This window comes from Plecotus auritus, assembly GCF_963455305.1.
Source record: "Plecotus auritus genome assembly, chromosome: 4".
In the NCBI taxonomy this organism is placed as follows: Eukaryota; Metazoa; Chordata; class Mammalia; order Chiroptera; family Vespertilionidae; genus Plecotus; species Plecotus auritus.
In genome coordinates this window covers 186,048,191-186,061,851 of record NC_137775.1, presented here as the reverse complement: position 1 = coordinate 186,061,851, position 13,661 = coordinate 186,048,191, and the positions used below count along the sequence as shown (strand labels likewise).

At 43.4% G+C, this 13,661-nt stretch overlaps 1 protein-coding gene across 2 annotated transcripts in view; it reads right to left on the bottom strand.

The window, feature by feature from the left end:
• Window positions 1-13,661, bottom strand: part of NPSR1 (neuropeptide S receptor 1) — a gene marked incomplete at its 5' end in the record, with an annotated part of 70,307 nt that overhangs the window by 15,704 nt on the left and 40,942 nt on the right. Inside the window, 2 exons of one of the 2 annotated variants that reach the window (XM_080667167.1) lie at window positions 837-1,038; window positions 2,885-2,978. In XM_080667167.1, the coding sequence (XP_080523293.1) occupies window positions 837-1,038; window positions 2,885-2,978 (296 nt within the window). The remainder of the gene's footprint in view (window positions 1-836; window positions 1,039-2,884; window positions 2,979-13,661) is intronic. The other variant, XM_080667168.1, reaches the window with a different exon arrangement.

The following is a 13,661-nucleotide window of genomic DNA, read 5'->3' as shown; positions in this document are numbered from 1 at the left end:
AGGTGAGGCCTGTCCTATCCAGGTAGCTGTGGTCTTCTCTGCTGAAAGACCAGCTCTGGCCCACCATTGGCCGTAGGACAAAGGGAGCATCTATGGCTTGGTTTCTAAGGCCCTTCCCAGTCGAGCCTCATCCCACTCAGAAAGAGCTTACTGCCAACTTCTCTCCCACTGGCTCTGTCTGCCTGTCCTTTCCTGTCGACACACTCACTCTGACCTCCAGTCACCAGGGAGGCAACTGCCCCTCTGCTTTCTTTCCCCTTCTCCTGTCTGAGTTCTTCTATCCATCAATGGTGGCTTCCGGGAAATGCTCCCTGCCATTACCTGACCTCCTGCACACACACTCTACTTATGTTTTGTGTTATTGTTGTTTCTGCTGAGTTTTGTTTCAACTATCTTTTCAGTGATAAGATCTCTGGAACTGGTACTATGTCTTACACTTTAAAGGCTGGACAAAGAGCAGGGTGTGAAATCAGACAGACCTGGGTTCAAATCCTGTGTGATGTTGGGTAAGTGACTTAACCTCTCTGAGCTTGAGTGTCATCATTTATTGAATGGGGACAGCAGTAGTTCTCTCATAGAGTTGAAGCATGGGCTAATGGGGTAACTGTTAGCCACTTAGCCCAGTGCCTGTCTCATAGCACACACTCAGCAAATGTTCGTGCTCTGCCCCTTGCTCTACTTGGAGGAGTTGAGCTTAGCACCAGCTTTAGATAAAAGCGTGTGGCCCGGCCACTTCCCCCAAGAACACGAGGAACAGTGAGTGAGCTGTAGGGGAGGAAGGTGGCAGTTGCCAAACCAGGAAAGCTCCTGTGGGGTCTGGCCTGTGGGCGTCTTACCTGATGATGGCCAGAGGGATGAAGTACACCAGGAAGGCCACAATGGTCATGTATGGGGTCCAGTAGGAGTCATCGGGCCACAGGGCCCAGCACTGCACCTCGCCGTTGGAGAGCTTCCTTTTCCCGAATATGATGAGGGTGGGGATGGAGAACAGGAAGGAGAGGCCCCAGGCTGTGGCGATGAGCACCTTGGCTTGCTTTTCTGCTCAGAGAAAACAGAAGCAGGGCTGGGCCTCATTAATTTCATAGTGAGGAAATAAATGGCTTTACATATTTAAAAGAACACTATGATATTCATCGCTGCCTTTCCTGTAATTCAGGATGCTGTTCAGAATACTGCACAGTGTCTCCCAGGACTCGTCATATTTGCTCTGAGCTAAACAGTGGAGTTTTTCAACCCAGTGAATATGGGGAAACATGTAACTGACCATGCTTCCCTCATGGCTATAGATCGCAGGCCCTCCACCTCCAGCAGCTATCCTGAGTCACCCCCACATTCTTCCTGATAGGTACTTTCCCTTCTCTCCTATTTCAACTTAAAATACGCTGGTGGAGGTGTCTTTTTATAGACCACATTCACTCCTTGCTGGAGACCGCTGGGCATAAGCAAATGGATGAATAAGTGTATCACACCTCTGTATATATGTATCATAGATTGTCTCTCCCATTTCCCCTCATCCCATTCCCTGCCTTCTTCTCTACCATAATCCCCAGGGCATGGCAGTGCTCAAAAGCTTGGTGCTGGACACACACACACACACACACACACACACACACACACGCTAGAGAAAGCCTATGAAGCAGGTAAATTCAATTACTTAGAATTGCACACAATAAATTGATAAGTTTCAGGTTAAAAATTACCTTTTTGCATGTGGTCACTATGGCTTGTCCAACTCTCATTCCCAGAAGTGATGACTAGGCGGTGGGCGTCCTTGCAGGCAACTGTATATTATTCTGGGATCTCCCTTTTCTTGCATTCTCTCTTCTGCCTCTCTCTCAACAATATCTAGCATTGCTTTGACTTTTTCTGTATATTAATCTTATCATACTGCATGGCTCACTCTGCATGCTGTTGTATCACTGAACATTTTTATGTCAATGCACATTGCTGCCCATGGCTCTACCACATCCTCATTGAGAGAGACAGGGTATGTCACAGGCAGCTGAGCTAGACCCACACCATCTGAGTTCAAATCCAGCCCCGGTACGGCATGACCTTGGGCAAATTACTTTTGCTTTCTGAACTGTAATTTCCCAGACTGGAGGATGCAGATAATACTAGAGCCTACCTCACAGAGCTGTTGTGAGGATTAAAATGTTTAACATATGTAAAGAACTTAGAGTCATGGATGGCACATAGCATGCAATCAATGCACCTAAGCTACTAAAACTTCTTCAGGACAGCTAGCCATTCCTCCACTGAGGGACACCAAGGGTGGCACTGGATTCCTGCTATTCTAAGCAATGCTACAAGACACAACACCTGTATACATGCACCCAGAGAAGATGCCAAGAAGTAGAATTTCTATGCCAAGGGCTACACATTTTATATTTAACTAGAGGCCCAGCGCACGAATTTTGTGCATGGGTAGGGTCCCTAGGCCTGACCCGTGATTGGGCCGATGAGGGCCTTCCAGCAGGCTGCCAGCTGGGGCCTTCCTTTGTTCCACGTCACACCCCCTGGTGGTCAGTGCTCGTCATAGTGAGCCATAGAACTCCCAATCTCCTGGTTGAACTCCTGCAGGGACACTTTGCATATTAGCCTTTTATATATATAGATTAGATATGGTTAATCTGCCAAAGTATCTGCTCCAATACTATGTATTCAGTAGTATCTGATGACATTAATTCTATTTAGTCTAAAGTTCCGCTTGCTCTATTAACTTTGCTACCTCGGGTGTAAATTTTGCAGGATGATATTTTAAAGACATCATCTTTTTTCCACAAGTTGGGCTTCTGTCACGTTTTTAATAACACTTAATGATACCCCGCAGTCCAGATTTTATAGCAGGCCCACAAAACAGCAGTTGGCTGAGGCAGCTCACCTCCTTGCAGGAACTTCATGGGGTGGACGATGGCGTGGTATCTGTCTATGCTGAGGGACACCAGGACGTAGGTGGAGGCATAGAGCAGCACAACCTGGAGGCAGAAATGAGAGGAGCTGCGTGACATCACAGAGGGGAGGGCAGGTGCCCAGTGGAAAGAGGAGTGCTTTGTGCTGTTTGGAAACCCGGGCACTGAACCCTGGGGGAGATGGGGTTGGGTTAGGGCAGGGGTGGGCAAACTTTTTGACTCGAGGGCCACAATGGGTTCTTAAACTGGACCGGAGGGCCGGAACAAAAGCATGGATGGAGTGTTTGTGTGAACTAATATAAATTCAAAGTAAAGGAGCGGAGGGGAGAGCAAGAGAGCCGGATAGAACAGCCGGATCCGGCCTGCGGGCCGTAGTTTGCCCAAGGCTGGGTTAGGGAGAGGAAGCCTGCCTCCCATTCTAGGAAGCAGAATGCTGTTCTTGATGCTGGAACTGGCCTCGATAGTGGTGACAGTTGAGAACGCTCCCAGCTCTCTGGCTCGCTCACACTCGCTTGGCTTCATAGAGACTCCGCGTTTCAGAACCAGCCTCTCTTTGGGACATGTGCAGGGTACATTTATTGGTGCTTGACTTTTCAAGCTAAATCTAATTTTCTCTGTCACCATGGACATCCCAGAATAATTAAAAACAAAACGTCCCCTTGCCTTTTATATGCGCGAGTTGTTGAGAGATGATGAAAGAAGGGTTTGGGTTGAAACGGGCTGGTGTAAGTCATTTGTCATCCTCGGAGAGGACCCTCATAGCTCCCATTCCTCTACTTCCCCAGCAGAACTCGTCCCTATGGTAGGTCCTCAGGTCTCCCCTTCCTGCTCCCCGCCCCCCTCTCTTTTATTAACCTTGCCCAGCCCTGTAATTACCTGGTGTGCAGTGCTATTTGCATACTTTGCAGAGAAGGAAATTGGGAAATGAGACCTTAGTATCCCTCGTGTGAAGAGCACACTCCAACTGCAATGACAGGACATAGCTCTGAAGGGATGAGCAGGGAGAAAAGCCCTCAGCCGACTCAGAGCCACTTCCTACTCGGAGAGCAGCATCTCTCTGCTCCAGAACCTTCGGGTCAGGTCCAGAACGCGCAGAGGAGGAGCGCGAAGACTGGAGTGGAAGGGTGACTGTCTGAATTTTTCTAAAATGAAATAACATGACTTTGGCAATGACCTTGGTCTGAATTTGTGCCTTTCTGTTTTTTTCCCCCTGCTCAGACAAATCCTAAGCAACCGCATTGCTGCCCTTTATTATCTTTATTTTGGGACCACCATCACAAGGCCGCCCAGCACTAATATTTCGAAAGGTGTCCCAGGGTGGGGGTTCTGAGGGCTGATCAGAGATTGAAGGCTCCATGCGGAATTTAAGGGGGAAATTCTCCTCTTGCTAAAAAGGCGATATACGGACAGGAAGAAAAATGCTGGCCAACTTTAACCAAAACATCAGACAATTGGCTCCCTAGAGAAAGTTGGGATTTCTAGGTGTGGCCCATGAATCCATAATCCTTAGGGCTGCTGAGGGGGTGACCTCAGAGAGGGGACGGGAAAGAGAGCTCCCAGGGGCAAAACGCTGGGAGGTGGAATGTCGCACAGTGACAAGGTGGGAAGAAGCAGGGCCATCGGAGACTGTACTGAGGGAGGTGGTGGACACCAGCTCCGAAATCGGAGCAGGAAGAAAGGTCACGGGGAAGAGCGCCCGGAGAAGCAGGCAACATTAATAAAAAGTGATCTATTTTGAGACACAGTCAAAAGGAGTATTTAATTTCAGGGCTCTCGGAACGTGTAGGCAGGGGTAAAAAAATATTAAAGGTTACTTAAAAAGTGCATCTCAAATGCTCATGCTTTTCTTCACAAAGGTAAGTGGAAAAGAGTATAAAACTTATTCACAGTTTGAAAGAAAAAGTATGAGAGCTTCATGAATATATTTTTATGCAAAGGCACAGAATTATTCATATATATATATATATATATATATATATATATATATATATATATGGAGAAAATATAACATCACATCACCTTCCTGAAAAATCTTCCTTGAGGAAATATTTCTGCCGATTGGGAATTGTTTCAAAATGAAGAACTCAAGAAGAGGGAAGGGGATTGAATAATAATAGCTAAGGTAAGCAATGAGTCAGAAAAACACAAAATGTTTACAAACAACTATGAATATAGTTATGAAGTATTTCAGAAGACAATCTGGGGAGTTGAGTGAGAAGAGAGGGTAGAAGGAAAGAAGTCATGTTACATTTCCATTTAGGCACTGAGGCGTCTCTTTTGCTTTTTACTTTGATATTAAATTGAAAATTAAAGATAAGCTATCATAGAGTGAAATAAAAATGGAGAAAAAGATCTTATTAGTTTCCTATGGCTGTTGGAACAAATTACCACAAGGTTTGTGGCTTAAACCAACATAAATGTAATCTCTTGCATTTTTGGAGACCGGAGGTCCAAAATCAGTTATAGAGGCTCAAAATCAAGGTGTCCCCAGGACCCCCCTTTTTTTGGAGGTGCTAGAGGAGCATCAGGACCTCCTCTCCAGCTGCAGGTGGCCGCCAGCATTCTTTGTCTTGTGGCCACACCCATCCCATCTCTGAGTCCATGGCTACAATGCCTCCTCTGTCTCTGCATCATCTCACCCTTATAAGGATACAAATGATTGTAGCGGACCCACCACGATAATGCAGAATCATCTCCCCATTTCAAGATCCTTAGTTTAATCACATCTGCAAAGATTTTTGTGGTTTCTTTCTTTCTTTCTTTCTTTCTTTTTGCCACATAAGGTAAACATGCATAGGCTTCAGAGATTAGGAACTGGATATTTTTATTATTATTATTATTATTATTTTTAAATTTAATAAATCTTTATTGTTCAGATTATTACAATTGTTTCTCCTTCCCCCCCCCCCATAGCTCCCCTCCACCCAGTTCCCACCCCACCCTCTGCCCTTACCTCCCCCCACTGTCCTCATCCATAGGTGTACGATTTTTGTCCAGTCTCTTCCTGCATCCCCCACACCCTTTCCCCCTGAGAATTATCAGTCCACTCCCTTTCTATGCCCCTAATTCTATTATATTCACCAGTTTATTTTGTTCCTCAGATTTTTAATTCACTTGGTTTTTAGGTTCACTTGTTGATAAATATGTATTTGTTGTTCATAATTTTTATCTTTACTTTTTTCTTCTTCCTCTTCTTAAAGAATACCTTTCAGCATTTCATATAATACTGGTTTGGTGGTGGTGAACTCCTTTAGCTTTTTCTTATCTGTGAAGCTCTTTATCTGACCTTCAATTCTGAATGATAGCTTTGCTGGGTAGAGTAATCTTGGTTGTAGGTTCTTGCTTTTCATCACTTTGAGTATTTCTTGTCACTCCCGTCTGGCCTGCATTGTTTCTGTTGAGAAATCAGCTGACAATCGTATGGGTGCTCCCTTGTAGGTAATTAACTGTTTTTCTCTTGCTGCTTTTAATATTCTCTCTTTGTCTTTTGCCCTTGGCATTTTAATTATGATGTGTCTTGGTGTGGTCCTCTTTGGATTCCTTTTGTTTGGGGTTCTGTGCACTTCCTGGACTTGTAAGTCTATTTCTTTCACCAGATAGGGGAAGTTTTCAGTCATTATTTCTTCAAATAGGTTTTCAGTATCTTGCTCTCTGTCTTCTTCTGGCACCCCCATAATTCTGATGTTGGTACGCTTGAAGTTGTCCCAGAGGCTTCTTACACTATCTTCAACTTTTTGGATTCTTTTTTCTTTTTGCTTTTCCGGTTGAGTGTTTTTTGCTTCTTTGTTTTTCAAATCTTTGACTTAATTCTTACATTCCTCTAGTCTGCTGTTGGGTCTCTGTATAATATTTTTTATTTTAGTCAGTGTATGTTTAATTTCTAGTTGGTCCTTTTTCATATCCTCAAGGGTCTCGCTAAATTTATCGGCCTTTTCTAGGATATTATTGAAAAGCCTTATAACCTTGGTTTTGAACTCTATATACAGTCGTTTGTTTTCCTCCATTTCTTTCATTTGTGATCTGTTTCTTTGTCTCTGCATTTTCACTGCTTCCGTGAGTTGGTATGGTAGCTTTGTGTGCTAGGTTTCCTATATGGCCCAGTGGGTCGGCCTCCCCAGTTAACCTGAAGTGGACACTCTTGGTGCACCCCTTTGTGGACTGTGTGTACAGCCTTGTTGTAGTTAAGTCTTTATTGTTGTTGGTATCACTGGGAGGAATAGACCTCCAGGCCAGTTGGCTGTGAGGATCAGCTGTGTCTACACTGGGAGAAGTTCGGTGCTGGAGACAGCCTTATAGGATTAGACTTGCAAAATTGCAATAGCCTCTGTGCTCAGCTTGGATGGGGTGGAGTCTCAGGGCGGAGCAGACAGTCTTGGCTTCCTGTCAGCCTTGCCCTTGTGCACGCGCCTCTGCCTTCCGCAATCCCCTGAGTTTCCGCCTGACAGTCCAGATTCCCCCTGTAAGAGCGTGGGTCCCCAGGGGCTCACCTGGAACTGGGGTTCAGTGCAGTCAGAACTGGGGTTCAGTGCAGTCAGGGGCTTCCTTCCCCCTCCTGCCAGAGAAAGTCAGCCAGGCTCTCAGCCGCCCTTCCTCTCTGCACGCGTGTCTCCGTACCTCAGCCCTCCTTTGCCACTCCTCTGATTCTCTGTGAGCTTTCCTCTTTCCTTCTAGTTGTAGAATTTCCACTCAGCCAGCCTTCCTGTGGTTCTGGATGATGTCCGTTCTGTCTTTTAGTTGTAGTTTTGAAATTGTTGTGTGAGGCAGCAGTTTAGGTGCTTACCTATGCCGCCATCTTGGTTTCTCCCCAGGAACTGGATATTTTTGAGGGCCACTTTTAGCCTACCATAATCAGTAACCAAATAGAAAGGAAAACACCAGCAAACAGGAAGAAAGTTTAAGACGGAAAGATTAAATGAGGTGGCTGAAATAACACCAAATACCACTTGTCACGATCAATAGAAATGGCTTGAGCCCCTTCACTGAAACAAACAAGGACTGGTTACAAAACTGTCCCCAAATCCAACTGTGTCCTGTTTAGAAGAGAAACCTCTAAAACCAAATGGTTATCAAAGTTTACAAATGGAGTGATAGATAGGTATGTCAAGCAACTAAAAATGAGAAGGAGGCATTCATTACAATACCGCTATTCGACAAATTAAATTTAAGGCAAATAGCACTTCGTGGGACTAAGGGATTATTTCTGTTAATAAAGGATACAAAACATCATGGCAAGAAAATATTAATAAACTTATATTAATAACATAACACTAAATATAAACTACTAAAATGTTCAGGGCTTTACAGAGGAACAAATACAATTATACATAGATAGAAAAAAACAAAATTTAAGAATAATACACATTATTGTAAAATATCAAGGTAACACTTCAAAAATTGGTCATAATGAAACAATGAAATAAACAACAACCCTCAATAGATTCCAAAAAGTGGCACTTGTGCCAATTTACAAGCAATAAAAGCTGACATTAGTATTATGTTTTTTTAATACCACTTGGAAATTTAAACGCCCTTATAATTAACTTGAGTCAAGAAGGAAATCAAAGTAAAATTATAGTCAATTCATAAATGTCAACAATGAGAATTCTACACATCAACAACATATGGGATACCATTTGGAGAACAGACGGCAGTTTGAGGACATATGTTTGAATTCTCACTACCCCACCCCTCAATTCTGACAAAAATGACCTAGGAAATATGAAACCAAATAAAATCTTGCGGAGATGTGAGACTTAAATAGAGGAAATTTAGAGAAATTTTGTTTTTAAAGACGCCAGACTGGCTTCACTTAAAGGAGGATTCCTAGACTGACTTAAAAAATATTTAATGTACTTTATTTCTATAGAACAATTTTAGATTTATAGAAAAAATTGAGAAGGTGGTACAGGTTGACTGTGGGAATCTGTTTCTGGCCTCTATTCTGTTCCATTGATCTACTTGTTGGTTCTCTCACCAATTCCATGCTGCCTTAATTTCTGTAGCTTTATTTGAAGTCTTGAAATCAGATTGCTCTTCTCACCTTGTTCTTCTTCAGTATTGTGTTGGCTATTCTGTGTCTTGTGCCTGTCCATATAAACTTTAGTTTGTCTGTATCTATAAAATAATGTGGCGGGATTTTGATTGGGATTGCATTGAATTTTTTAAAAATATATTTTATTGATATTTTACAGAGAGGAAGGGAGAGAGATAGAGAGCTAGAAACATCGATGAGAGAGAAACATCGGTCAGCTGCCTCCTGCACACCTCCCACTGGGGATGTGCCCGCAACCAAGGTACATGCTCTTGACCGGAATCGAACCTGGGACCCTTCAGTCCGCAGGCCGATGCTCTATCCACTGAGCCACACCGGTTTCGGCGAATTTTTAAATTACATTGGGCAGAATTGACATCTGAACAATAGTGAGTTTGCCTATCTATGAACATGGAATATCTATCCACTTATTTAGATATTCTCTCATCAGAGTTTTGTGGTTTTAAAATATTTATCTTGCATGTATTTTGTTAAATTTACACCTTAGTATTTCATAGTATTTGGTGCTACATACATGCTATTGTGGTTTTAATTTTACATTGAAAATTTTATTGCTGATACATGAAAAAAACAATTGACTTTTATATATTAACTTTGTATTCTGTAAGCTTACTATTTCCATTTAATAGTCCTAGGGTTTTCCTCCTATTCTTTTGGATTGCTTATATAAACAGTCTTGTTTGTGAACAAAGTTATTTTTATTCCAGTCCGTTTCCTTTTATTTGCTTTCCTTGTCCCGTTGAATTAGTTGGCACTTTCAGTGCAGTGCTGAGTAGGAATGGTGAGAGGGAGCATCCTTGCCTTGTTCTCAGTCTTAAGAGGAAAGTTTCTGGTTTTTCACCATTAAGTATGAGGTTATTTTATGTTTTTTTTTGTAGATATTCTTTATCAAGTTGAGGAAGTTTCCAACTATGCAGTTTTCTGAGAGTTTTTTAAAAAAATCATAAATGAGTGTTGAATTTTGTCAAGTACTGTTCTGTTTCTATTGATGGGACCATATACATTTTCTTTGCCTGTTTGATATAATGGATTACATTAATTTTTTTGCACATTTTGTAATTGTCCCACAGTTCTTGGATATTTCATTCTTTTGTTTTTTTAAATACACATCTTTTAGAGTTGTTTTAAGTTCACAGCCAAACTGAGTGGCAGGTACGGAGACTTCCCATAAACTCACAGCCCTCAATTGGCACAGCCTCCCTCATTATCAAAATCCTGCACAGGAGTGTCACAATCAATGGACAGATGCCTGGAACCGGTGTGTCTTCCAGTTATCGCAGAGAGTCTCTGTGTGAATGCTGGGCATAGTTTTGACACAGCCAGACAATGGCGGCTCTGCCTTTGCCTCCACTTCCCGCTTACACAAAGCTTTAAGGTCAGGCAAAGGTGAGAGGTCAGGGCCTTCTCTCTTTCTTCCTTAGCACGGGCACCATCCTGAATGTGCCCTTGGTCTTCTAGATTCTCAGGGCTCTGTCAGAGGTTTTCTAAGCCCCTATGAATATCTCATTACTCAGCTTATTTTTTAAAAATATAATTTATATTTAGTTTTTTAATTTTTATTAAGTTTATTGAGGTAACCTTGGTTAATAAAATTATATAGGCTTCAGGTGTACAATTCTATAACACATCATCTGCATATTGCATTGTGTGTTCACCACCCAAAGTCAAGTCAGCTTATGTTTATTTTTTAAATATATTTTTACTAGAGGCTCGGTGCATGAAATTTGTGCACTGGGGAGGGGGCAGGCCCCTCAGCTCAGCCTGCGCCCTCTCACAATCTGGGACATCCCTCTCACAATTCGGGACCCCTCGCTTCTAAACGCCCACCTGCTATCTCCTAATCACCCACCTGCTTGCTCCCTACTGTGTGGCTCACATCTCCATAGCGCTGCCACGGAGGCAGGAGAGGCTCACGCCACTGCTGCTGCACTTGCCGCCGTGAGCCTGGCTTCTGGCTGAGCAGCATTCCCACTGTGGGAGCGCACTGACCACCAGAGGGCAGCTCCTGCGTTGAGCGTCTGCCCCTAGTGGTCAGTGAGTGTCACAGTGACCAGTCGTTCTGGTCATTCCGCCGTAAGGGTTACTGGGCTCTTATTATATAGGATACTATTAGAAGGAATATTATTGACATGAATAACTCTGGGTCAAAAGGACATTTTTCAGTCAGTAATTAGAAAAGACATAGGTTATCATGTATTTGAAAAAATGTGAAGGGAAGTGTGGCAGCCAGTCTCCAAGGTATCCCCAATGATCCTTGCCTCCTGGTTGGCTCCTTTGTGGGTCTTTTATTTCCATTCTGAATCAGGGCTGACCACGTGACCCATGGAATAATGTGGAGGTGATGATGTATGGTTTCTGAGACGAGTTCATAAAACATGTGCCTCAACTGTGCTCCCTTGGGTAGCTGATTCTCGGGAAAGCTGGCTGCTAGGTCGTGAGGCCACTAAGGAATATTTGTGGAGAGGCCTGGGTGGAGAAGACCTGAATCTTCTGTCAAAAGCTGGCACTAACTTGCCAGCCACGTGAGTGAACCACCTTGAAAGTTAACTGTGTAGTCCAGATCAGACCTCCCAATGACGGCAGTCCTGGGCAAGAGCTGATGGAGCTCTGTGATAAGCTGTTAGCTGGATCCACCTGGCCAAGCTGTTTCTGAATGCTCCACTAATGGAAACTGTGAGATATTAAATGTTCATTGTTTTAGGCCACTAAGTATTGATGTGTCTGGTTTCTCAGCAACTGATAGAGTAAGCAGTTGAAAATATTTATCTGCTTACTCTATCAATCCTCAAGAAGAAATATGGAAGCAAAAATCCTTAAGAAGAACTATGTTTTAAATATTTCCACTGAGAAAATACTAGCCCCAGACAGTAAGAGGGGCTCTTTCACATCTAAACTTGCAAGGTTAGGCGCAGAACACAAAAGGAGATTTTTAATTGTGACGACTTTCTATTTTCTGAAGATGGAATAATTCCATTACCAAGATCTGAAAATGATCGAACAACTGAAAATCATAATCTCACTTATGAATATAGATGCAAAGATTCTAAAAAAAAGTCATACTAACAAATGGAATCTAACAGGATTAAATTTTCCCAGAAATGGCTTATATGTCTGTAAAGCTACAATAATTTAGACCTGAAGTACTGGCAAGAAAAATAAAATACATTAATGGGAAATCATTTTAAGAACTCAGGAATAGAACACATTGATCCTAACACCAGTTATAAAATGGTCTGTTCTTTCCATACTAAGTTCAATTGTGATTATTGCTGTGTCTTAATCTATGTTACATACATGGATGATGTATTAATAATGAAATATATGTGGTACATAGGTAATGTTTTACACCCAATATATATATTTTTACAATTATATTTTATATTGAAGCATATTCAACAGGCAAAGTGTAAATGTCTTTAATCTAAAAATGGATACTAGCGATAACTGAGAAAATAATTATCCTATCTAATAAAAGAGTAATATGCAGATTGACCATCACTCCAACACACAAGATGGCTGCCCCCATTGGTCAAAGATCCTGCCTCCATGTGGACACAAGATGGCCACCACAAGATGACCAACAGGGGAGGACAGTTGGGAGGGACCAGGCCTGCAAGGGAGGGCAGTTGGGGGCTATCAAGCCTGCAGGGGAGGGCAGTTAGGGGTGACCAAGCCGGCAGAGGAGGGAAGTTGCAGGCGACCAGGCCTGCAGGGAAAGGCAGTTGGGAGGGACCCAGGCCTGCAGGGGAGAGCAGATGGGGGGACCAGGCCTGCAGGGGAGGGCAGTTAGGGGTGACCAGGCCTGCAGGGGAGGGCAGTTAAGGGTGACCAGGCCTGCAGAGGAGGGCAGTTAGGGGAAAACAGGCTGGCAGGGGAGCAGTCAGGCATCAATCAGGCTGTCAGGGGAGTGGTTAGGGCAGGGGTGGGCAAACTTTTTGACTCAAGGGCCACAATGAGTTCTTAAACTGGACCGGAGGGCCAGAACAAAAGCATGGATGGAGTGTTTGTGTGAACTAATATAAATTCAAAGTAAAGGAGCGGAGGGGAGAGCAAGAGAACCCTCCGCTCTTTCGGCTCCATGGGCCGGATAGAACAGCCGAACGGGCCGGATCTGGCCTGTGGGCCGTAGTTTGCTCACGGCTGGGTTAGGGGGTGATCAGGCTGGCAGGCAAAAGCGGTTAGGGGCAATCAGGAAGGCAGGCAGGTGAGCAGTTGGGAGCCAGCAGTCCTGGATTGTAAGAGGGATGTCCGACTGTCTGTTTAGGCCCCATCCCAGTGGGGTCCCAGATTGGAGAGGGTGCAGGCTGGGCTGAGGATCACCCCCCCGCCCCGTGCACGAATTTCGTGCACCAGGCCTCTAGTGCTGGTTATAAAAGAATTAAAAAAAGGATAATAAGCAATTTAGAGAAGAAATTCAAATGCCAATAGATATTGTAAAAGGTTGAATTTGGGTAGTAATACAAGAAATACAAGTTAAAACAACTGGAGAGAATACCTATTTTCTAACAAACTGCCAATGTTTTTCAAAAACAACAGTAGCCAGTGTTGGGTTAGTTTGAGGAGAAAAAAGCAAAAAGAAATTGAAAAAATTTCTTGAGATTACTTAACTAGTGCTATATATAGTCTGAGTGTTTGCATCTTCCCCAAATTCACATGTTAGAATCCTAAAGCCCAACTTGATGGTATTAGTAGGTGGG